At 37.1% G+C, this 23652-nt stretch overlaps 1 protein-coding gene across 3 annotated transcripts in view; it reads right to left on the bottom strand.

Annotated features, from left to right (window-relative positions):
• Nucleotides 1-23652, bottom strand: part of tnr (tenascin R (restrictin, janusin)) — a 248174-nt gene that overhangs the window by 34078 nt on the left and 190444 nt on the right. For 2 of the 3 annotated variants that reach the window (XM_048163014.1, XM_048163015.1), the window contains 8 exons: nt 20747-21010; nt 16133-16248; nt 12841-12991; nt 7042-7311; nt 6668-6853; nt 4652-4741; nt 4155-4418; nt 533-799 (listed from right to left, as the gene is read on the bottom strand). In XM_048163014.1, coding sequence (XP_048018971.1) covers nt 533-799; nt 4155-4418; nt 4652-4741; nt 6668-6853; nt 7042-7311; nt 12841-12991; nt 16133-16248; nt 20747-21010 — 1608 coding nt within the window. The remainder of the gene's footprint in view (nt 1-532; nt 800-4154; nt 4419-4651; nt 4742-6667; nt 6854-7041; nt 7312-12840; nt 12992-16132; nt 16249-20746; nt 21011-23652) is intronic. The other variant, XM_048163016.1, reaches the window with a different exon arrangement.

The raw sequence follows: 23652 nt of genomic DNA, 5'->3' as shown, positions 1-23652 counted from the left end.
TCATATTATCACTTTGCCGAATATACCTTCAAGTTTTTCCTGGACGGACTTTTCCGACTAAAAAGGTAAGAATGAAACGGCCTCTTCTCCTCTCCAATTGTTGTGTTTTCCGTTGCCATTTAACATTTTCCCCCTTAAACGTTTATGCAATATGCTGTGTTTCCGTGCCTGTCCAAAGCATGTGAATATACGGCATGCTATTGGCTGTCTGTTTCTAAGCATCTAGCTGTAACATTCTATAACACTGCATTGTTTTACACACCCTCTTCTAAATTACAAGTGTGAAATGATCCTCTACGCAGAGTTAATAGCAGGGTTTAGAACGATGATAACCCGGGGTTAAGCACAGTTCTGTTTAAGAAAAGTGCATGTGCAATTTGAGAGCATTGGTCTTAGTTTGTAAAAATGTGTAAAATCAATTGACAAAGTAATAAAAAATATATATTTTCAATCATTAAATAAACACACTTAACTCCCTCAGACATACTGTATAAAAAATATCCTTGAGAATCACATTCATTAGTCTTAATACCTGTTGTGACTGAGCCTATTACTGGCTTTGAGGTCACATTGCCGTGCATGGTAACCAAGGTAACAGTGTACCGCCTGGAGGGCAGGAGACCAGTGAGGGTGATTCTGGTTTTGGACCCATCCAGAGCAATTTCAGAATCATCACTGGAGTCCTGAGCACTGTAGTTCAAGATGAATGCGTCAGCAGGCGGTGCCGGTGCACTCCACGCCACAGTCAATGAATCAGATGTGACTTCAGAGAAGAAGAGCTGCGTGATAGGGCGGAACCCTGAAATTGAATGACAACAATGATATTACGAAATGGTGGCTCCTGTGATTAAAGATCTCTTAAGTGATTGGCACATCCTCACAGGAAGGAGGAAAGAAGAATACAAGAACGAAGAACAACGAGGTGATCGGATGAAGTTTGCAGAAGAGATGCAGCAAAACAGCAGATATCAAGCAAATTATGGAAACTGAATGAAGAAAAGTGGAAAAATGGTGATGAAATGATACAATCTTGATGCTGTAGATGTAAATGTGTTGATGCACCAGGCCAAAGCAAGTGATTGAGTGATAACAACAAAGACAAAAATGCATTGGGAAGATAAAGCCTGAAGAGTTATTTCTTTGGTAGATGTAAAATGTAATGAAGTGAAGCATTGTTTCCCAACAAGGGATTCTCTAATCTGAATCCTGTGATAGAAATGTTAAATTAGAGTTGTTTAATGCAATAATTTAGCACATTAATTAATGATGAAATAATGATGGAATAAAAAAAAAAAATACAATTAACCATGCTCCCTGACTCATACGTAAATCCCATAAAAATAGATTTATTTTTTACAACTGTTACAGTCAACACACCTCACCAAAACACACTACAGAGAGCAGACAGAGCCAAAAAAAGCTGGACAGAGTGCAGAATGAAACCAGAAAAAGAGCAAAAGTTCTAAAAACGAATTGTTAAAGTTGAGTGTGACATGCCGTTAGGGCTGGGCGATATATCGCATGCGATTGTCACGCGCATTTCGTCAGTAAAGCCGGTTCCCTGATTACCGCTAAATCGCCATCACCTGCTTTCAAATGGAGCGGCATTTAATAGACAGAGCCGTAATTCACTGACACGCTACGCAATATCGTGTTCATTATTGAAGGCGATTCATCTGTGATATGAACGCGTTGTTTAATTTTTTTTGATTATTGTGTGTGGTGGTGCTGTGGAATGTTTAGATAACTACAAAAGAGTTAACAAGTTCACTTTTCTATTAATATTTAGCTGTCAGATCTGTTTAAATGCTTCAGTTTGTTTTCATATTATAATATATTAAAACAAATTGAAGCATTTAAACTGATTAAAAATACTGTAACGTTATATCAGTTTAAATGCTTCAGGATTAGGCTATATTATATTTTATTATATTATAATTTAATGTAAGCCTAATAAAAAATTGATCTCAAGGGGATTGTTTATGGCTCCTTGCCACTAAAAATCTTGAAACATTCTGGTATATAAAATCTGGGAAATTCATAAGCAATAAACATGTAATTTTGATGGTTTAACACTGTCTGTTGCTAATCATTTACGGTACAAAAACACATTATGGTTGTCCTAAACCATCAGTGTAAGTGCTCATATTATTATAAAGAATAACTGTCCTGCAGGAGATTTTTAAATTATTTTTAATAGAATTTCTTGGTAAAGACTAGTACAGTTAACACAGCAATGTGAAAAGTAACCTAAAATGTGCTTAATTTAGTGACTGAACTGCTTGTTTTCAAAAATATGATTTAATATATCACTAAGTTACATCAAGGGTCAAATAAAATAGAAATGGTACATTAAAGTTAAAAATTACAGTTGCAGGATAAAACCTTTTTTTTTGTGTGTGTGTTTACGTACACTGTACAGGTCTGATATAAAGAGTGTTTTTGCTCAGGTGGCCAAAATGTGCACTCAACAGAGAAAAGTTTTGCTCAGCGAAAAAAAAAATTAGATGGAACATTGGCTGTATTATGGATTATATTTATGATGGATGGATACATTTATTTTGGACTTCAAAACAAGCCCCCCATTCACTATAAATCTTTGGAGAGCCAGGATATTTTTAAATATATCTCAGATTGTGTTCGTCTGAAAGAAGGATGGCTTGATGTTGAGTAAATCATGGGATAATTTTCCTTTTTGTGTGAACTATCCCTTTAAGGCTGGGACACAACACACTGAAGGTCAGCCGTCAGGCTGTATTTAAGCGTCGGTGGGCTTAGTTTTTTCGGCGTGTTCCTCAGTTAGTAGTTGGACGCCGTCAGATGTTGAATCGGCCTCGGGCCATCATTTAGAGAGAACTCTGATTGACTGTTCAGATTAGCGAATGAGTCGGTGAACGAAATTAAAAGAGAAACTGATGAAAGGGAGCAAAGAAGTCAAGACGGAACAGACAAAACAGTAGGCTGTTATAATTTTAGGTCATCTTACCTGAGCATTCAAATGCACGAATATTTTCATAACACGAGCAAAGTTGAATGAAGAATGTGATCAGTATGATTGATATTCAAAATGGTAAGCAAGCTCTGCTATGTTAACAGTTTGTATAACTGAAGTCCTAGTTTCAGTTTCCCTTTTTGAATGATGAAAATAGACTATTGATACCTTCTGATATAGACAGATATTTACTTGCACGCAGACACAGAATGCACATGCTACTTGACAGTCACCTTTAGTCCTTTTGGTGTGTTCAAGCACAACTTTTTGGCCGATTAGACCAATCTACACTTTTATGTAACTGACATGAGAAATTTATGAAGTCTTAAAGAAAAAAAATGACGTCTAGCTTGTAAGACTAGTCTTAGCGGTTTATGCAACCGGCACCAGATGTGTTGACAAAATCAATTACAAAATGGATTGCGGTAGATTGTAGGCCAGTGACAGGCTTATGTTCAATGATATGAAAATATGAATATCTTTATATTTTAATTTAATAATTTACTTGTCTGCCACAATAGTAATGGCTTTGAATTGTTTTAATTTTCTCACACCGTTACAATATATGCAATTTGTTGTTTCAAATTTATTTTTAAATGATTGACATCCCTAATAAAGAAAATTATCTGTAAACGGTTTTCTATATGATCATTTTAATTTCATACTTTTTTAATTTTGACTATCAACAAATCACATCTGGATGAAGAAAAGTGGAAAATAGTGATGAAATATGATACAATCTTGATGCTGTAGATATGTAAGTGTTGATGTGCCAGGCAAATCCAAGTGATAACAACAGATAAAATGTTACATAAGCAAAATGAAGATATGTTCATTCAACTGATAAAAAAAGGCTGGGAACCCCTGAAGTAAATGACAGATGTATGGCTGAATTTTGATGAAAGATGATTAGAAGTGACTAGAAACAAACCTGCTGGAGAAAAAAAAAAAAAAAAAACATCTACAGGAGCTGTTGAATTTTCTTTGCAAAGGGTTAACACTGAAGCAAAATCTTACTTTCACACCATGCTGCATTCCTCATGCAATTATCGAAGAGATTAACGAGAGACTTCCGGCCAAAACTGACATGTCATGTCATGAGGCAGTGCTTTGGACACTCAACAGTGAATGCTGTACTCGAGTTCCCAAAAGATCAAATTACCTGTGAAGGCATCAATAGTGGCCGCGGTGCTCTGCTGCCTGCCTCTCTGTGCTGCAACTGTAATGGTGTACTCGGTGCCCGGCTCTAGACCTGTCAGTGTGGTGGTGGTGACATCCTTGGGCACCGTAAGCTCTGTTGTGACTCCAGTGGAGGATGTGTAGGTCACCCTATAGTGGTCAATAGGCCCCTGCACCGTACCCCACAACAGCGTGATGGTGTTGTCGGTGGAGGCTGTGACAGTCAAATCCAAGGGGACATCTAGACCTAAAGATTACAGAGTACACTGTGGCTGTTTCAAGGTTTGCAATGGGAATATTAAACTGTTTGGTTCAGTAAACCTTGAGCATATTTTTATGCCATCACAAACATCATATATCAGTTCTACTGACAAAAACAGATTTGCACGGTCTGCAGCAGGAATACAAACTCCATACTACTGAAAATAAATTTATTTCACTGTGATTTGGCAACGGCAGACCCATAAGCTTCTAGCTTACCCGTTCTGGCATTCATCGTTGCTGGGGTGCTTTGGTTGGCACCTACAACAGCTGAAATTCCTATGCCATACTCAGTGCCAGGCAGTAAATCTAAAGAGGAAAGAAAGTGAAAGAGCAAAAGAAAGAGAGAGATTAAAAAAAAAAAGATCAATACATTTAGCACATGAGAAATTTATTTTGTTGTCACTATTTAAGTAAGCATAAAATAGATTTGTGGGTGCTCACAATTAACTCATAATGAGATGAAAAACATCAGGAGCAACTGAGTCAAACACCTTGATGTGACTTGTAATACATTTTAGAAACATAAATACATTTATTTTCAACACTTATTGTCGGAAATGTTGATTACTTGAACAAAAAAGCTGTTCAAGAGAGAAAAAAATCAGTATGGCAACACATTTAAAAGAGGCTGAGGATTCACTTAAAATTTTTCCATCAAGTCAAAATGGCCTGTATCCATGCATATCTAAAACAAATTTGTACTACAACTGTACTTTGTGTACAAATACTAAAGAGCACTAAAAAGATCACACTGACTGTAATATTAATCACCATTCACGTTTTGGAGAAGTAAATAATAGAATAAATGGGTAACACTTTACAATGCGATCTTATTTGTTAACATTAGTTTATGTGTTAACTAACACAAACTAACAATGAGCAATACATTTGTTACAGTATTTACTTACCTTTGTTAATGTTAGTTAATAAAATCCAGCTGGTCATTGTTTGTTCATGTTAGTTCACAAAGCATTAACTATTTAACAAATACAACATTATATGTATTAGTAAATGTTAAAATTAACATTCACTAAGATTATTAAATGCTGTAAAAGCATTGTTCAGTCATAGTTCATGTTAACTAAAGTAGTTAACTAATGAAACCTTATTGTAATGCCTTTATGATGTAGTCAAAAAACTCAATTCATCATAGTGCCAATGTAATATATATAAAAGATATGTTTATAAATTTAAAATGTTATGATTAATGTGAATGTGGGATGACATGCTGTTTAATAATGTTAAAGCTTTTTTAATATTACATTTGAATTTTAAACCAATTGTTTTTTTAAATAAAATCATTTTAAAGAATTTTTAATTGTAAATTGTAAATTCAGTTTATTCACTATAGTTTAAAAAAATGGTAATAAAATATGACAAGATCTCAGAGTTAAACTGTGTCAGAAAAAAATAATCTTAAAGGTCCTGTTCTTCGTGATCCCATGTTTCAAACTTTAGTTAGTGTGTTATGTTGTTGTTAAGTATAAATAAAATCTGTAAAATTTTAAAGCTCAAAGTTCAATGCCAAGCGAGATATTTTATTTAACAGAAGTCGCCTACATCGAACGGCCATTTGACTACATCCCTCTACTTCCTTCTTTAATGACGTCACTAAAACAGTTTTTTGACTAACCTCCGCCCACAGGAATACACAAGAGTTGCGTTTGTAAGTGTGTTTGTCGCCATGTCGTCGAAACGCTGTTATTTCCCGCAGTCCAATACCGGGTCTGATTCCGGTAAATTGATAGGGTAAAATTAAAAATGTTTACAATAACACTGAGCGCGTGCATCTCCATTTATTAAGAGGCGTGACTTTCCGGCAAGGAGCGCTAAACTGTTCGAATCACAACACAAGAACCGCTGGCAAATCAGAACTCGTACGTATTTCTAAGGTGGGATTATAGAACAAGGAAGTCACAGCCCGTTTTTAGATGGAAACAGCGGTATCAGATAAGTAAATTATTGAAAAAACTGTGTTTTTTACACGCGAAACATGAACACATGTTATAGCACACTATAAAACAATAATCTTAATTATGTCAGATAAGCAAAGGTCAAAGTGTCAAAGTATCTAAATAATTTTTGGTTTAAAATTTTTATCAATTTTACTGGTAATCCATACATAAATGAACTATAGTGTCCTGTACCCACTAGTAAAAATATCAAAAATATCAATTATATACTGTATATTACAGTAGTATGAAATAAAGGAAAAGGTTAGGTTTGAGCTACCATTGAGAGTAGTTTTGGTGGTGGTGCCATCGTTGCGTGGGACAATGACTTTGTCATACTGATCGCCAGCCAGAGTGCTGTAGACCACACTGTAGCCTTCTACATCTGCCTCACTATTGTCCCATTCCAGCTCCAGGCTAGTGGACGTTTTTGACAGCACTCTCAGGTTCTTTGGTGCATCAATTTCTGAGAAAAATGATACAATCGATAATGAACTGGTCACAAAATGGATATCATGCTTTGTTATCATGTTGCATTTTTTGAATCGAATACAAATGTTTACTTCTGTGAAGCACACCTACTTCACTTAAAGATCTTTAATCTTTAAACTCTGATGAAAGTTGATTTACACAGTCAGAACTGCTTTCTTTCACCTGTCGTGAACTCTGTGGAAATGGCTCCGCTCTCAGTGCCATTCCGGACTCCGCAAACTGATACTTCATACGTGGATCCAGGCCTCAGTACTTGGAGGGAGTATTGGCTCAGAGTGGGCTGCAGGCGAAAGGTGGTCTTTGGTCCGTCCACCCCTACCAGCCCATACCGCAATATAATCTGGTCCACTTTAGCCTTGGGTGGGCTCCACTCCACAAAGGCAACCGTGTCTGAGATGTCTCGCACAATAAGTTGCGTTGGCCCATCGATTACTGAAGAAAAAACATAAGACAACCTCAATGAAATGAGAAAAGTCTGGTTAGAGCTTCTCAATATGCTTGAAGAGTTTTCAATCATGAGTCAGTGGACACCGGGGAGAAGCACAGCAGGAGAGATCCATGGAGAAGATATGGAAAACTCTTGACATTTTAAACTGTTTTAATAAAAAATAACTAATGATCTGATACACATTATGATCTAAATATAAATAATTACTATAAAGTGATATTGAAAAAAAAAATCTAGCAAAGGATAAAGATTCTTGAATCTGTAAAGGTTTAAAACTCTTGTCTAAGAACAAGGAAAGAACATGGTTAGAGTGGCATTAGAGATTTTTTTTTTTTTTTTTTTTGACATTTGAGCCTAGGGGAATTTATTTGATGATTTTAATTTCATCTGTCTGGATGATTAAATGCTGTAATGAATGAAGGACATTAAATACAAATGAAAAATACAATTAAATACAAATGAAGATAAAATACAAACAAGCAAATATGTGAATTTGCTTAAAGCTTATTTTTTCACACAAAACATAGCCCTGAGCTATAGACCTAACATGGCTTATTGGATGCTGTGTCAGTTTATTTCTTTCTTTATCACATCATTAGAATATTACAAAAGTAATGGTGCAGAGTGAAAAAGTGGTGGCAAAACTTATTTAAAAATGAGGAAGTGCAATGGTGTAGTAATGTGCAGAACCTGATAACACTGAATTTAAAGTTAAGCTTGAACTTTAAATATATTGAACTGTGACTGTGTCTGAGATTTTACAGGTGTAATTTATGTGGCACAAAAAGTACCAAATTAAATTGCTTTTTTTTTCTTCCCCAAACAGGTTTTCCAAAAACGACCTCTTTTGCCCACATCTATAATAGTTGCTCAGCAAAACTATAGGCTACTATAATCTAGTAAAAATATTTATGATGTATGTTTCTTGCAAAAAAATACTACTTTGTCAGAAAACATGGCAACATCAGAAGACATGGACAGCTGTCAATGGAGAAAGATGCTCTTTATGGTATTATTACAGCTAACTAGACCATGTTAAGCAGCCAAACGCTGTCCAATGGCCTGCACCACTGATTAAGTCAAAAGTTTCCATGTTGGACCACTAAAACCAAACAATGTTTGAAAACTGAGAGCCAAAGTGTATACAATGAAGTCATATTAAAGGTGCCCTAGAACTTCTTTTTAAAAGATGTAATATAAGTCTAAGGTGTCCCCTGAATGTGTCTGTGAAGTTTCAGCTCAAAATACCCCATAGATTTTTTTAAATTCATTTTTTAACTGCCTATTTTGGGGCATCATTAACTATGCGCCGATATATAGGTTGCGGCCCCTTTAATTCTCGTGCTCCCCCTCCCCCGGAGCTCGCGCTTGCCTTGAACAGCATAAACACAGTTTACACAGCTAATATAACCCTCAAAATGGATCTTTACAAGATGTTCGTCATGCATGCTGCTTGCATACATCGGATCATGTAAGTATAGTATTTATTTGGATGTATTACATTTGATTCTGAATGAGTTTGAGGCTATGCTGCGTGGCCAACGGCTAATGCTACACTGTTGGAGAGATTTATAAAGAATGAAGTTGTGTTTATGAATTATACAGACTGCAAGTGTTTAATAATGAAAATAGCGACGGCTCTCTTGTCTCTGCGAATACAGTAATAAATGATGGTAACTTTAACCACATTTAACAGTACATTAGCAACATGCTAACGAAACATTTAGAAAGACAATTCACAAATATCACTAAAAATATCATGTTATCATGGATCATGTCAGTTATTGTTGCTCCATCTGCCATTTTTTTGCTATTGTTCTTGCTTGCTTACCTAGTCTGATGATTCAGCTGTGCACATCCAGATGTTCTGCCCTTGTCTAATGGCTTGAACATGAGCTGGCATATGCAAATATTGGGGTCATACATATTAATGATCCCGACTGTTACGTAACAGTAGGTGTTATGTTGAGATTTGCCTGTTTTTCTGAGGTCTTTTAAACAAATGAGATTTACATAAGAAGGAGGAAACAATGGTGTTTGAAACTCACTGTATGTCTTTTCCATGTACTGAACTCTTGTTATTCAACTATGCCAATATAAATTCAATATTTAATTCTAGGGCACCTTTAAACTTCATATTGAGAATTAAACACTTCACCTTTAAGTTATCCATGTTTTCAATACAGTTAATGAGAAAGTATTTTCCAGATACTGACAGCAGGCAAACCCACACTCAAGTGACTGAACCAAGTGGCCATGCTAAGCCTCCAACAGGCTCTTTTAATAAGATGCAAACTTGTTGTGTGAATAATTAACCTGCTTCTTTATATAGGGCAACATGACCATCTGCCTCAGAAACAGGTATTGTGAAGGAAGATGAACATTCTCTGGTACTTTTGACCTCATCGCCAACCTCACCCTCATTCTGCTGTGATGTGTAAAATGCTACTAATTGGACCAGGTGAGACTGCGCTGAATACCACATTTCCCTTTTCAAGGATGAGCCCGAAGCATATATCGCGCATGATGCCATTGTGACTCTCTAAAGGATATTACAACTACAAAATGTGACCCGTTAATCAAACACAAAGGTTCAGGAGAAACCCCAAGCAAATTAGGAAATTATGTCACGTCAGCTTCATGGGAATATTTACTTTAAGTTCTATGCACAGCCTATTCAATCCACAAGGGTGATTTCTTGGTTTTATTCAAGGCACACCAGCATAGTCTCATTTTTAAGTCTAGTCACACCAGAGACAAGGCAATAGATTACTGTTTATTTTTTACTGAAAATGTTGTATTTTAGCGCTTAAGCATAATTACTGTGAAGCAGCTTGCAAACTCACGAGGAACCATGCGTGTGCTTAGCGAAGCTCGTCGTCCCGGGCTTTCTCCGGGGATAGATAAATCTTTGCACACATAAATAATTAAATGACATCAAATTTGTCTTTCTTTATCCAATAAGGTATCCGCAGTGGACACGTGAAATATTAATGGACCCGCATGCATAATTAATGTCTCTTTAATTATGCTCGACGGTGAGGCCCGTAGAAATTAATGGCGTTTTCGCAGCAGACATGCAATTTCAATTGTCCATGAAAAGTTCAATTGAATCTAATCCTCCTGTCTGTAAGTGATAGAAGAAGAATTCTTGGGTGAAGTTTACATTAAGTGCATAATTGCTGGCAGACTGACCCATTCATCATGGTGACATTTTCCATTAGCTGAAGCATTGTGACACCTCCTTGCAGTTTATGCCTTCCCAGCCAAGTCTAGCCCCTCTCACACATCTTTTGAATGGACTATTTACACACCTTCCTTTGTGAGTGCACTATATAACTGACTGTATGTTTCTGAATGTCTTGTCAAACATATTTGCAATAGTGTTACGTTCTGACAACACACTGTCAGCAGACTAACAGTGAAATGACTGTATTCATAGTATAGTTTGAAGGTGAGCCTTCTGTTCAGCCTCACTGCTGCACTACACTGATTTCAGCACCAAGGACAGGGGGAAAAAACAACAGGACATGGCAGATGGGTGGAGGAAATCACTGCTCAAGCCACTTCCAACTTGTCAACTCCAGCTACAAAAGAGACACTAGTGAGTCAGCTGGCTGAGTAACCTGAAGGGAAAAGCACTTCACAATGTTCTCTCTTTCATCTTCTCTGCACACAGAATGCAACTAAACCCCCCTGTATTGTGCATTCATCCGAGGAGCATTTGTTTGCTTTGCAAACTTTTGTCTCCATTAATGATGAAGCAACCTGTTCTGCTACTCCACACTGAGATTATCTATGCTATCTATCGCAAAACTTGCTTGCTTGATGAGCATACTTATTTCAGACAACTAAGGATGACAAAAGTAGTAAGAAATTTAATTTAATAAAATATCTACTCCATACATACACCGATCAGGCATAACATTATGACCACCTTAATAATATTGTGTTGGTCCCCCTTTTTCTGCCAAAACAGCCCTGACCTGTCGAGGCATGGACTCCACCAGACCCCTGAAGGTGTGCTGTGGTATCTGCACCAACGTGTTGGCAGCAAATCCTTTAAGTCCTGTAAGTTGCGAGGTGGAGCACATCCCACAGATGCTCGATTGGATTGAGATCTGGGGAATTTGGAGGCCAAGACAACACCTCAAACTCGTTGTTGTGCTCCTCAAACCATTCCTGAACCATTTTTGCTTTGTGGCAGGACGCATTATCCTGCTGAAAGAGGCCACAGCCACCAGGGAATACTGTATTGCCCAAAGCATCACACTGCCTCCACTGGCTTGCCTTCTTCCCACAGTGCATCCTGGTGCCATGTGTTCCCCAGGTAAGTGACGCACACTCCAGTTCTGATGCTCACGTGTCCACTGATGGTGCTTTCGGCGGTGGACAGGGGTCAGCATGGGCACCCTGACTGGTCTGCAGCTATGCAGCCCCATACGCAACAAACTGTGATGTACTGTGTATTCTGACACCTTTCTATCAGAACCAGCATTAACTTTTTGAGCAATTTGAGCTACAGTAGCTCATCTGTTGGATCGGACCACACACAGACCAGCCTTCGCTCCCCACGTGCATCAATAAGCCTTGGCCGCCCATGACCCTGTCGCCGGTTCACCACTGTTCCCTTCCTTGGACCACTTTTGATAGATATTGACCACTGCAGACCGGGAACACCCCACAAAAGTGGCAGTTTTGGTGACGCTCTGACCCAGTCGTCTAGCCATCACAATTTGGCCCTTGTCAAACTCGTTGAAATCCTTTCGCTTGCCCATTTTCCTGCTTCTAACACATCAGCATTGAAGACAAAATGTTCACTTGCTGCCTAATAAATCCCACCCACTAACAGGTGCCGTAATGAAGAGTGTTATTCACTTCACCTGTCAGTGCTCATAATGTTATGCCTGATCGGTGTACAAACAAACAAACAAACAAACAAAACAAAAAGGCATGCTTATTTTATCAAGTGGACAAGAAGTGTCCAGTGTTGACTCCTCAATTTCATGTTGGAACACGGTGGAACATTTTACAACTGATGACAGACCTCGTTCCTAGATAATTAATTACAATAAGAATGCATTAGTTTTATCAATGTGGAGCCGAAGCAAATGATTACTGTACAAAGTGCTTTAGTCACACTATGAAATCTTACACAGAACTTACTGACGATTTGCAATATAATGACATTGTAGGTGAAAAAAGAAAATGCATGTATTGGTATGAACCAAACACTCGAAGTAGGTCATTCAAAATCAAAGATATATACAGAAAGTTCAAGAAAAAAAAAAAAAAAAAAAAACACAAAACTATCGAGTTATTGGAGAATGAAACAGTGAGGCGTGGGTGTTTCTATAGATCGGCTGGTAGAGCATGGTGCTAACAATGCCAAGGTCATGGATCTGATCCTCAGGGAACACACATACACTAAGAATATAACCTGCACACTTTAAATCCCTTGGAATAAAAGTCTGCCAAATGCATAAATGTAGTACAATTAGTGGGAGGCGTACGTGTAATAATGGTTGCAGTAACAGGCAGGCTCCTGCCTTGGTCTTTCAAGGCCACCAGGTTGACAGTGTATTCTTCTCCAGGCTTCAGCCCTGTTTGGTGGAACGATGTGATGGTACTGGGTAGTTGTGCTGTCATCCCTCCATCATTGTCCTTTGATGTGCAAAAGACACAAACACATACAGAAATATCACATTTCACAATTCTGGCATCAGAGTGCAGGCAGGCATGCAGGAACAAACAGTACATCGAGACTGTTTTCAGAAGGCAGTTGGCTGCGTAAAAAAAAAGAAAAAGATGCTGCTGGAATTTCAGTGGAGATGCGTTTCGCCAGATGTTTGATGTATTGAATTAAGTCTTGTTTTTTTCCCCAACTTGCTTAGGCAGAGAACTTTGTGAGTTGCATCGTACCCCACAAGACATCAGCTAACCTCCCCTGTAAGCTTATGAAATCAAGCAATATCAAAGTGCTTGAGGGTTTCAGAAAATGTGACTGTTCTAAAATGCATGTTCTTTGCCATTGACTCTGTGAACGCACACTTGTCTCTGCCCTCGCATCCATTACAATATTGTAGAAAATCAGAACGGCTCTTACGCTTTGTAGGATTAAATCCACAGAGGATGGGACTTCCACTTCTAATATGATTTCCCCAGCGGTGTGCTGGAGTTGGCACGGTACTCATAGCAAACCCTCTTACCGATGGAAGATTGAAGTGCACCATGATCACCCCCCCCCACACACACACCCAAACATCGGCTTCTTTGTATTCACTTCCTATTCTCCTGAAAGAGGCTTTTGACTTTGTTTCCAAGGTATTTTCTTCTTCCATTCCAAAAATGAAGGATTTATGAGACTCATGAACCACCCAGAGCTCACTTTGCAAGGGCATAGGCTATGGATTTAGCTGAAAGATAAGGCTACATTCACACTGCAAAGCCTCCTTTGAGCCTTAGTGCTCAATTCTGATTTTTTTCTCAGATCCAGTTTCTTTGGGTGGCTCTTCACATTATCATTCTGTTCATCATTTGAGTGTGAACTGGTCATGGACGCCGTCATACGGAAACATGGAGGCTACTGAAGCCAGTATTTGCTTGTATAGAGCGGTCATGGTAATTCTTATAAGCATAACAGCTCACTGTCCCTCCAGTGATTAACTTTGACCAAAAAACTACCAGTATGTAAAATCTTTGGAGTGACTCAGTCAGCAGAATTGTGACGCATGTTGATCTAGAGTGATGTAAAATAATGTTGTCAAAAATATTGATATTTTTATATGTATCGATACTGAAATATCTGAAACAGTTCCAATACTCCTTTTCTGCAGTATTGATACACCGATACCAGCTGCATGTTCTTGCTCTCTTCTTTCCGAAGGCAAATTGACACACACCTGTCTCCTCGTCTCATTCGCTCTAGTAGTCTTGTTGAATAGTGCTTGTATTGCGCATAATTTTACATTCCTGATCTGGTATACTGATCTATATGAAGTGGCGTGCACATAAAACTGTCACTCAAACAGCTTGTGAGTACCAAATTGACTTCTTTTCTGTGGCTTATTGCGCTTAAACGGTCAAATACATACTACGTTATGTCAAAATGCCCCTTTTGCTGAGTATTTAGGTAAATACAGTCAGTTTTAGAACGCAAATAGTTGAGAGAAAACTCATGTTGCGTAACAGTATATTGGATCCGTGCATATACTCTTAAAGTGACAGCAGCCTAATAAACCTGCTGCTGTCTGTCATGTTAATCAAAGAACAAAAGACAAAGAGAAAATCACTCGCTGCTCTTGACTGAATAACTTTTGTAACTTTAATTGTAAGCATTAATCTGTATATATTTATTATAATGAAGACTATCCAGTGTTATTTTACATTTGATTACTTTAATTTCTGTAGTATTTCTTACCTGAATACTGTTAGACAAACCTGAAAAACTTAAAGCCATGTTTATTTCATTTGTCTCTTTATTCTATTGCATTTATTTGTGCTATGGTTTGCAATTTGTTTATTTTTTCTTATTTTATTACTGACTATTTACTTGTCTTTTTTTAGGGTAAATTTAGGCCACTGATTCAAATAAAGCCTCCCTGTGCTGTGTGTAAGCTATTGCAACAAAATTACCTAAATTATCTGTATGGCGGTATACATGGTAGTTTTCCACGTGGTATCGAAAATGGTATCGAATATCGATATTTGTCAAGGTATCGTATCGGAGTTGGAAATTCCAGTATCGTGACACTAATGTAAAAGTCTAATGAATTCCGATATGACTGTTCAGAGTGAGGTCACATTGCAAAACATCAGTCCAGTATGTGATTTAGGACCACATATGGAAGTCCGTCCATCCATCCGAGTGAAATATGAAAAGAAAAAAAAAGTATATGGGCCACTTTTGCCTGCAGTCTGAATGTAGCCAAAGACAGTGGGATAAGACCCAAACTTCCCAGCACAGAACAGAAAACCGCACTCTCAAGGGTCCCTAAGAAGTGCACCTATTATTTGCTGCTGGCTGAAGGAAATCCTTTGTGTGAACCATTTAGGTAAACCATAATCCCCACTTTACCGCTATCCATTACACCCAAGCACACCTCTGATACTGTATGGCAGATCTTTTTGTTGAAGAGGAACATGATGTTTACAAAGTCAATGGCTGGCATTAATAGCAACGCTACAACTAAACAAAATACCTCAGGGGCTCTGTTGCATATTTGCTATTATACGCAGGGAGAGATGTTTCACCCCGATGTGAAATGACAGGTATGTTGCACAGAAAACATGCTGTTTTGCATACACTGATGTCTCCCACTGCTATTTCATAATGAGACACCAAGCACAAGCTCCACATTTTGTTGGCATGCAGGAGCTGGACGTTTTTCTTCTTCCTCTGAGGGTGCAGTATGCACACGCTGAAAATGTTTTGTCCTTTCTCCAGATGGAACATTTAAAAAGGGGATTAGTGAGAACATCTCTGCCTGGATGCATTGTGTTCCTGCCATGATGCAAAATAATTCTTTTTCAAACACAGACAGATTGACATTTATCACACTGAGAGGCACCTGTCAGAAACCGAACCATCTTTGGCTTAAAAAAAAAAAAAAAGCATTAATTTATCAGCTGTTCACAGATGGCTGTCAAAACCTTACATTGCAGTTTCCTTGTTTACTGTTGTCGAATACAATGCGGTGGATGGTCCACAAATGCTACAAGATTCCAGAACCTCTGTGTTGTTATGCCAAGAGCTACAGCAGGGGCAGAATCAAATGAAGTGTGACCTTCTAAGGAAAGCCTTACCTTGGGAATGAAGCTTATTTCCCAACCATCAAACAAGTAGTCTAAGGGTTGCCACTGAACCTCCACGGATGTCTCCATGATGGATTTGAAGAGTAAACCGTCTGGATTCGTGAGATCTAAAAGGTACAGATTGATGCATTATTGGCCTCCGTCCTGTGTGCGTTCAATAAATCAACATTTTTCTCAGCCAAGGCAGATCTTTACGCTCAGCTTTTAGCTCTGTAAAAAGGGAGCAATGAGAGCAGATACAGAGAGGCTTACTTTGCGGATAAATTCAGGATTTATTTTATTTTTCTCAGTTATTTTCAATATGGAATGTGTCTTCAATCAGTTTACATTTATTTTATAACACATGAAGTCAGGAAATCCAAATAATAGAAGTCAGGAAATAGTATTACAGTAATTCCACAGTACACAAAAGTGAACCTTCAGCCTTTTCAGTGTCTGTAATCGTAAGAGCCTTCAGAGGATTTGAAAATAATTTCAAGAAAACAGTAATAAAACACTATCTCTGCTGGGAGCGTTCTGCTTATTCCATGTATATGATGACATACAAAGGTTTGTAAGTAAGTGATAATGTACAGTCATACAATAAGTTGCTAAATAAACTCTGACAGTAGTCAGCAGCCTCGGTCGCTCTCCTTCTCACTGACATACCTACACTACCTTTCAAAAGTTTGGGATCAGTAAAATATTTTTTTAAAAGGTTTTTTTGGGGTGTACTAGAATATGCTGTCATGCTTGATTGTTCAAAAAACACATTATTTTTCACAAATTGTACATTATTTACCTATTATTACCTCTCTCCCCAGTCTGGCTTATATGGGCTGTTTAGTTCCCGTTAGAAGTTATTCGAGAAAATGTCACGGCCCTTACCATAACAGCGAGCTCTTCTAAGATGTAAATTTTAAAGATGCTGTCAATTTCAAACCAATTCAAGCCTGATTCAGACTTAAGAATGTTAACAAACAAGAGGATCGTGCAGAATGGATTTCATGCACAGACTTTGCAAGCACGGATTTCACAGGACATTTCAGAGTCGTTTTTTTTTTTTTTGTAATTTTCTTATACATTTTGAGCGGAGGCAAAGCTTTGCCCTTTGTTTACATTGAAGCAACAACATAAAACCTATATTTGGAACAAGTTGCGATCCACAAACAACAGATTTTCATGCATATTCCATGGGCGGGATTATTTAAATGAGCAACAGTGTGACTTCACAAAACCAGGAAAAAATTAGTCGTTTGTTGTAGTACTTGGAAAGTGGATTCTGTTAAATAAAATATCTCCCTTTGGAGTGGACTTTGAGCTTTGTAACCTAGCAGATCTTTTTTTTTTTTTTATGCTCAAACTAGAGATGCGCAGATCGGCTATCGGCTCTGATACTGCCATTTTTTGCCGGATTGGGTATCGGTCAGAAGGGACCGATTCAAATCCGATATTATGCGTGTACTATTCTGGGTTATTGTTAAGCCCCACAAAAGGCACAAAAACATTAAAAAGCACCATAAAGTTTCTGTGCACTATATTCCAAGTGTTCTGAAGCCATTCCATAGTTTAATGTGAGAATATTTAAGTCGTTAAATTAAAGTTCACGTAAATGCCTCCCTCTGCTGCGGCTGTCAGTCATTCTCCATCAGCAGTCAAAACTGCGTGTCGCGTTCGGTTACGACAGTCAACAAAATGAAACTCTCTCCAAGATGATTCAATGTTTCTATTATTATACTTGAACTGTAGACAAAGGTCTATGGTTTTGCATAAAGGACTTTCTTTTTGAAGTTTATTGTGTTTTCTAAATCATTTTACTTTCTACCAGGTGTCTGTTAGATCACAACACTGAAGTAGAGAGCACTATGAATTGTTCTTCACGCGCACAGTAACTGAAATTTAAAACTGTTAAAAGAAAATACTCAAACTATTGCATAGATATACCGGTAATACACTAATACTGGTAATATGCATCAATATGTCTTCCCTTTTGTTGCCGCGCTGTGACTCATGTTGCTTCAAGCGCATCATTCTGCACATGGGATGCACATAAACACTTTGTGCCTCTCTCATATTATAACACTTTTGCGCAATGAAAGATTGTCAATAGCCTTTTTTGTTCTGTCCTATCCATCATATGTTGCTGCCTCATTAAAAAAATGCTACCATTTTAAAAGAAATGTCTTTTAATTTTATAATATATAATTATATATAAATATATTTACTTTATGTCATGTAAGACTCAAACATTCATGAAAAACAAGTCTTGAGTCATGAATGAAGGAGTCAGCTGGACTCCTGTTTATTTTGATGCCTTGCACAAAAGAATGATCCCAGTCTCTTCCACATAGTGAGGCAAACAATTTATTAGGTAATTCAGCACTTTTTTATTATTACTTGAATATCGTATCAGTACTGGCCAATATTGAATCCCAGGTATCGGAGGCAAAAAAGGCGGATCGGAGCATCCCTAGCTCAAACAGCAACATTACACACTAACTAAAGTTGAAAAAGTGAAAAAAAAAAAAAAAAAAAAAAAAGCATAATAGCATAATTTTTTAAAGGTGCCCAAGAATGCTTTTTCACAAGATGTAATATAAGTCTGAGGTGTCTCCTGAATGTGTCTGTGAAGTTTCAGCTCAAAATACCCCATAGATTTTTTTTAATTAATTTTTTTAACTGCCTATTTTGGGGCATCATTAACAATGCACTGATTTAGGCAGCGCCACCCCTTTAATTCGCGTGGTCCCTGCCACATGAGCTGTCGACTATATTACAGCGCATTTACAAAGTTCACACAGCTAATATAACCCTCAAATGGATCTTTACAAGATGTTCGTTATGCATGCTGTATGCATGCTTCGAATTATGTGAGTAAAGTATTTATTTGGATGTTAACGTTTTATTCTGAGTGAATTTGAGGCTGTCCTCCATGGCTAACGGCTAATGCTACACTGTTGGAGAGATTTATAAAGAATGAAGTTGTGTTTATGCATTATACAGACTGCAAGTGTTTAAAAATGAAAATAGCGACGGCTCTTGTCTCCGTGAATACAGTAAGAAACGATGGTAACTTTAACCACATTTAACAGTACATTAGCAACATGCTAACGAAACATTTAGAAAGACAATTTATAAATATCACTAAAAATATCATGTTATCATGGATCATGTCAGTTATTATCGCTCCATCTGCCATTTTTTGCTATTGTTCTTGCTTGCTTACCTAGTCTGTTGATTCACCTGTGCACATCCAGACGTTAACTGGCTGCCCTTGTCTAATGCCTTTTATAATGTTGGGAACATGGGCTGGCATTATGCAAATATTGGGGCGTTCACCCCGACTGTTACGTAACAGTCGGTGTTATGTTGAGATTCGCCTGTTCTTCGGAGGTCGTTTAAACAAATGAGATTTATATAAGAAGGAGGAAACAATGGAGTTTGAGACTCAATGTATGTCTTTTCCATGTACTGAACTCTTGTTATTCAACTATGCTGAGGTAAATTCAATTTTTGAATCTAGGGCACCTTTAATGAAAAAATAATGTTATTCAGCAAGGGTGTATTTAACTGATCAAAAGTGAAAGTAAAAACGTTTAAAATGTTACAAAAGAATTTCATTCAAATATATGCTGTTGAACTTTCTATTAATCAAATACTGGAAAAAATGTATCCACAACATATTAACTAGCATAACCATTTTCAACATCGAAAATAATTAGAAAAGTTTCTTGAGCATTAAATCTGCATTTTAGAGTAATTTCTGAAGGATCATGTAACACTAAAGACTGGATAAATTATAAAATAAATTAAGCTATAAATGTTAAACTAGATATTTTAAATTGTATCAGCCCTTCCTTTTTCTTTTAATCATTCCTTTCTTGCAATGTTTCCCTATTGATAATTGCACAGGATTTTAGCTATCACATGCATATAATTTAGCTGCAGAAAATGGGCAATAATGTTCATTAGCCTCATCTTTGTTAGATTATAGAAATTACGGCTCCACTAGGTGAATATCTCAGAAGTATAAGCCAGATCAGGATGCCAGCCAGATGCCACTTGCAAATAGCAATTTCTTTCAAATTCATTAAGTTCTGATTATCTTAATTATCATCTCTGAATTACCTGCGAAAATGTACGAAACAGAAGGCCAGTCAGTGGTGCTTTGTGTTTGTCTGCAGAATGCCCAACTGGCTTTTCGCAAATAATGGAATATTTGTTATGATGTGTTCTATTCTAGGCTGAGGCGTTTTGCTCAAGGCTGACAGGCAGTGACTGTATACGAAAGGCCCTCTAGCATTTTGCCAATCTGGCACTGCTACTCACCAGGTGGTGGGTGTCTAATCATATCCTGTTGGCAAAGACAGCCAGTTGTTCCTCTGAAGAAGTAACATGAGGTATGTGTGTGTGCAAATGGGATTGTGAAGGAGTGTGTAATCTCTCATCCAGGTCTATTAAACCTGGGTCATGCTTGGGTAACAATGATGCACTTACAATGAAAATGTCACATTCAAGATATATGCAAAACACCTCAGACATTTTCATGGAAAAAAAAAAAAGCCTTATCAGACCAAAACTGATGTTATTTGAATAAAAGAGCTCTCAGGAGAGAAGTGCACTCACAGGTGGAGGCTAAGGTGTTCATAGGGGCACTGATGATGTTGTCAATCACTGCGTACACGTTGATGTTGTATTCCAGACCCGGCTCCAACCCTTTGATGGTGGTGTTGGTAACGTTTCCTTGGACTCTGATCTCTAGTTGGACTCCGCCAGGGGTTGTGGGGGCGTAAGTGATGAGATAGTCTGTCAGGAACACTGGCCCCTCCCACTGCAGATCAATGGTGTTCTCTGACACTCCCTGAACTTGCAGATTCATAGGAGGTGACACTGTGTAAAAAGGGACATCATATGAATATGAATCATTCTGATCAAAAAGCAATCATTCTTAGGAGACTGTTTGGAAAATGGATTTTTTATGTGATCTGAGGCGAATCATACTGGAAGCATTTACCTATATATATATATATATATATATATATATATTAGGGGTGTAACGGTACACGTATTTGTACCGAACCGTTTCGGTACAGGGCTTTCGGTACGGTGCACGTGTGTACCGAAGCATTACATTGCAACCAATATTCTCCACCTGCTGTACCGAAAACTGTACCGAACCGTGACTTCAAAACCGAGGTACGTACCGAACCGTGAGTTTTGTGTACCGTTACACCCCTAATATATATACACACACACACACACCTATATATCTTTGTTAGATTATTACATATACAGTACCGGCCAAAAGTTTGGACACATTACTATTTTTAATGTTTTTGAAAGAAGTCTCTTATGCTCATCAAGCCTGCATTTATTTGATCAAATATACAAGAGAAAAAAAATAATAATAATATTGTGAAATATTAATACAATTTAAAATAATGGTTTTCTATTTTAATATACTTTAAAATATAATTTATTTCTGGTTTCTGCTTCTGCTTAAATTTTCATCAGTCATTACTCCAGACTTCAGTGTCACATGATTCTTCAGAAATCTGTAATTCTTCAGATTTATTATCAATGTTGGAAACAGTCGTGCTGCTTAATTTTTTATAACCTGTGATACTTTTTTCAGGATTATTTGATGAATAAAAAGTTAAAAAGAACAGCAATTATTTAAAATAGAAATCTTTTGTAAGAATATACACTACTGTTCAAAAGTTTGGTTAAAAAATAATAATATTTTTATTCAGAAAGGGTGTGTTAAAATGATAAAAAGTGATAGTAAGGACTCATATTGTTAGAAAAGATTTCTATTTTGAATAAATGCTGTTCTTTTTTAATATTTTATTCATCATTGAATCCTGAAAGAAGTATCACAGATTCCAAAAAAATATTAAGAATTACAACTGTTTCCAACATTGATAATAACTGAGTATCAAATCATCATATTAGAATGATTTCTGAAGGATCATGTGACATTGAAGACTGGAGTAATGATGCTGAAAATTCATCTTTGATCACAGGAATAAATTATATTTTAAAGTATATTAAAATAGAAAACCATTATTTTAAATTGTAATAATAATAATAATAATATATATATATATATATATATATATATATATATATATATATATATATATATATATATATATATATATATATATATATACATATATACATATATACACACACACACATACACATACATATGCACTATAGGTTTACTGTTATGTAGTTATGTATCAGCAGTATTATCTGACATTGATGTTCCAGGATGTAATAAACTTGAAAAGTTTGAAAATGTAGCTACTTATAAAAAGAGTTTGGAGGATCCCACTTGGGCTACCCATGAGACTAAGAAGCATCCCGGGTCCACAGAACACACGAGACTTCCTCCTGATACTGGGCTCATAGGAGTAGCTATAAGTGGCCCCTAAGGAATTACTAAGGACTTGAAGAAGCAATTCAGCTCCTTCCACACGAACAGGACAGGCTGGTGTTCCTTCTGTTCCCCCTCTACAACAGACCCCTCAAAACAGAGAAAAAAAAAAAAAAGTCCCAGGGAGGGTACTTAGCAAAATTTATCACTCTGGCATCTGTGCTTTTCACCCATATCGAGCTGCCAAGCTCCCCTTTTTATTTTTAAGGAGGAAAAAGAAGCCAGGAAGCGAAGCAGATACAGTCTTAGACATAAAAGGGAGCAATGGTCTGTCTAAATAGAAGTCTCTGCACCAACCAATTTTAAAGTGGACTGTAATTTTTTGACAAGATATATCATATCCAACTTATTATGTTTGCACATAGGTTTTTTTTTCTTTTCATAAACACAAAAATACATAAATACAAAAAAAGTTATAGTAAACTGTTGTGAAATATATTTGTGTTTAGCATGTTAATGGGTATGACAATGTTGTATGTTTGGTCTTGGCAGGATAGATCTGCTACGCTGCTGTTGCTGCTTTTATTGCTGCTGCTGCAGAGCAAGTACGGGACTTGCTACTGCCAATACATACACGACACACTGCTGTGAGCAAGTATGACATGCTGCTGTTTTACAATATAGCGTACATGAATTACCCGTAGCAGATCTATACAGGTGGAGCTGGGGAAGGAGGAGGGTTTCTGAAGCGCACTACCCTGCTAAAGCAATGCTACCAAAGTATTTTGAAGGTTGAGCACGCAAGCTCATTGGCTACTGATAAAGCAGGAACCAATCAGCTGTGCCCTATAGATAACCATAGATTATGAGCAGGTTGAGTTAAAGAACCTATTAGCCTGTGCCATCTAGAGTTTCATGACAGAACTTTGTATATATTTTAAAATAATATGTTGAAACATATTTTAAATTAATTGGCACATTTCTCATACAAGTTATTAATTGTTCAGTTTTGTTGTATTTACATTATGTGTCGTGAGTTAATTTTTAGATGTCCTTCAACACAGCGTCACAAATTCAAGCAGTTATTTCTCAATCCATTCCAACTGGATTTATTCTCAGCTGGTCAGCCCTGCTTGTCTAGATTATT

Source organism: Megalobrama amblycephala, linkage group LG17, assembly GCF_018812025.1.
Source record: "Megalobrama amblycephala isolate DHTTF-2021 linkage group LG17, ASM1881202v1, whole genome shotgun sequence".
Lineage (NCBI taxonomy): Eukaryota > Metazoa > Chordata > Actinopteri > Cypriniformes > Xenocyprididae > Megalobrama > Megalobrama amblycephala.
The sequence above is the reverse complement of the archived record's forward strand: the minus strand, read 5'-3'. Positions and strand labels throughout refer to the sequence as shown.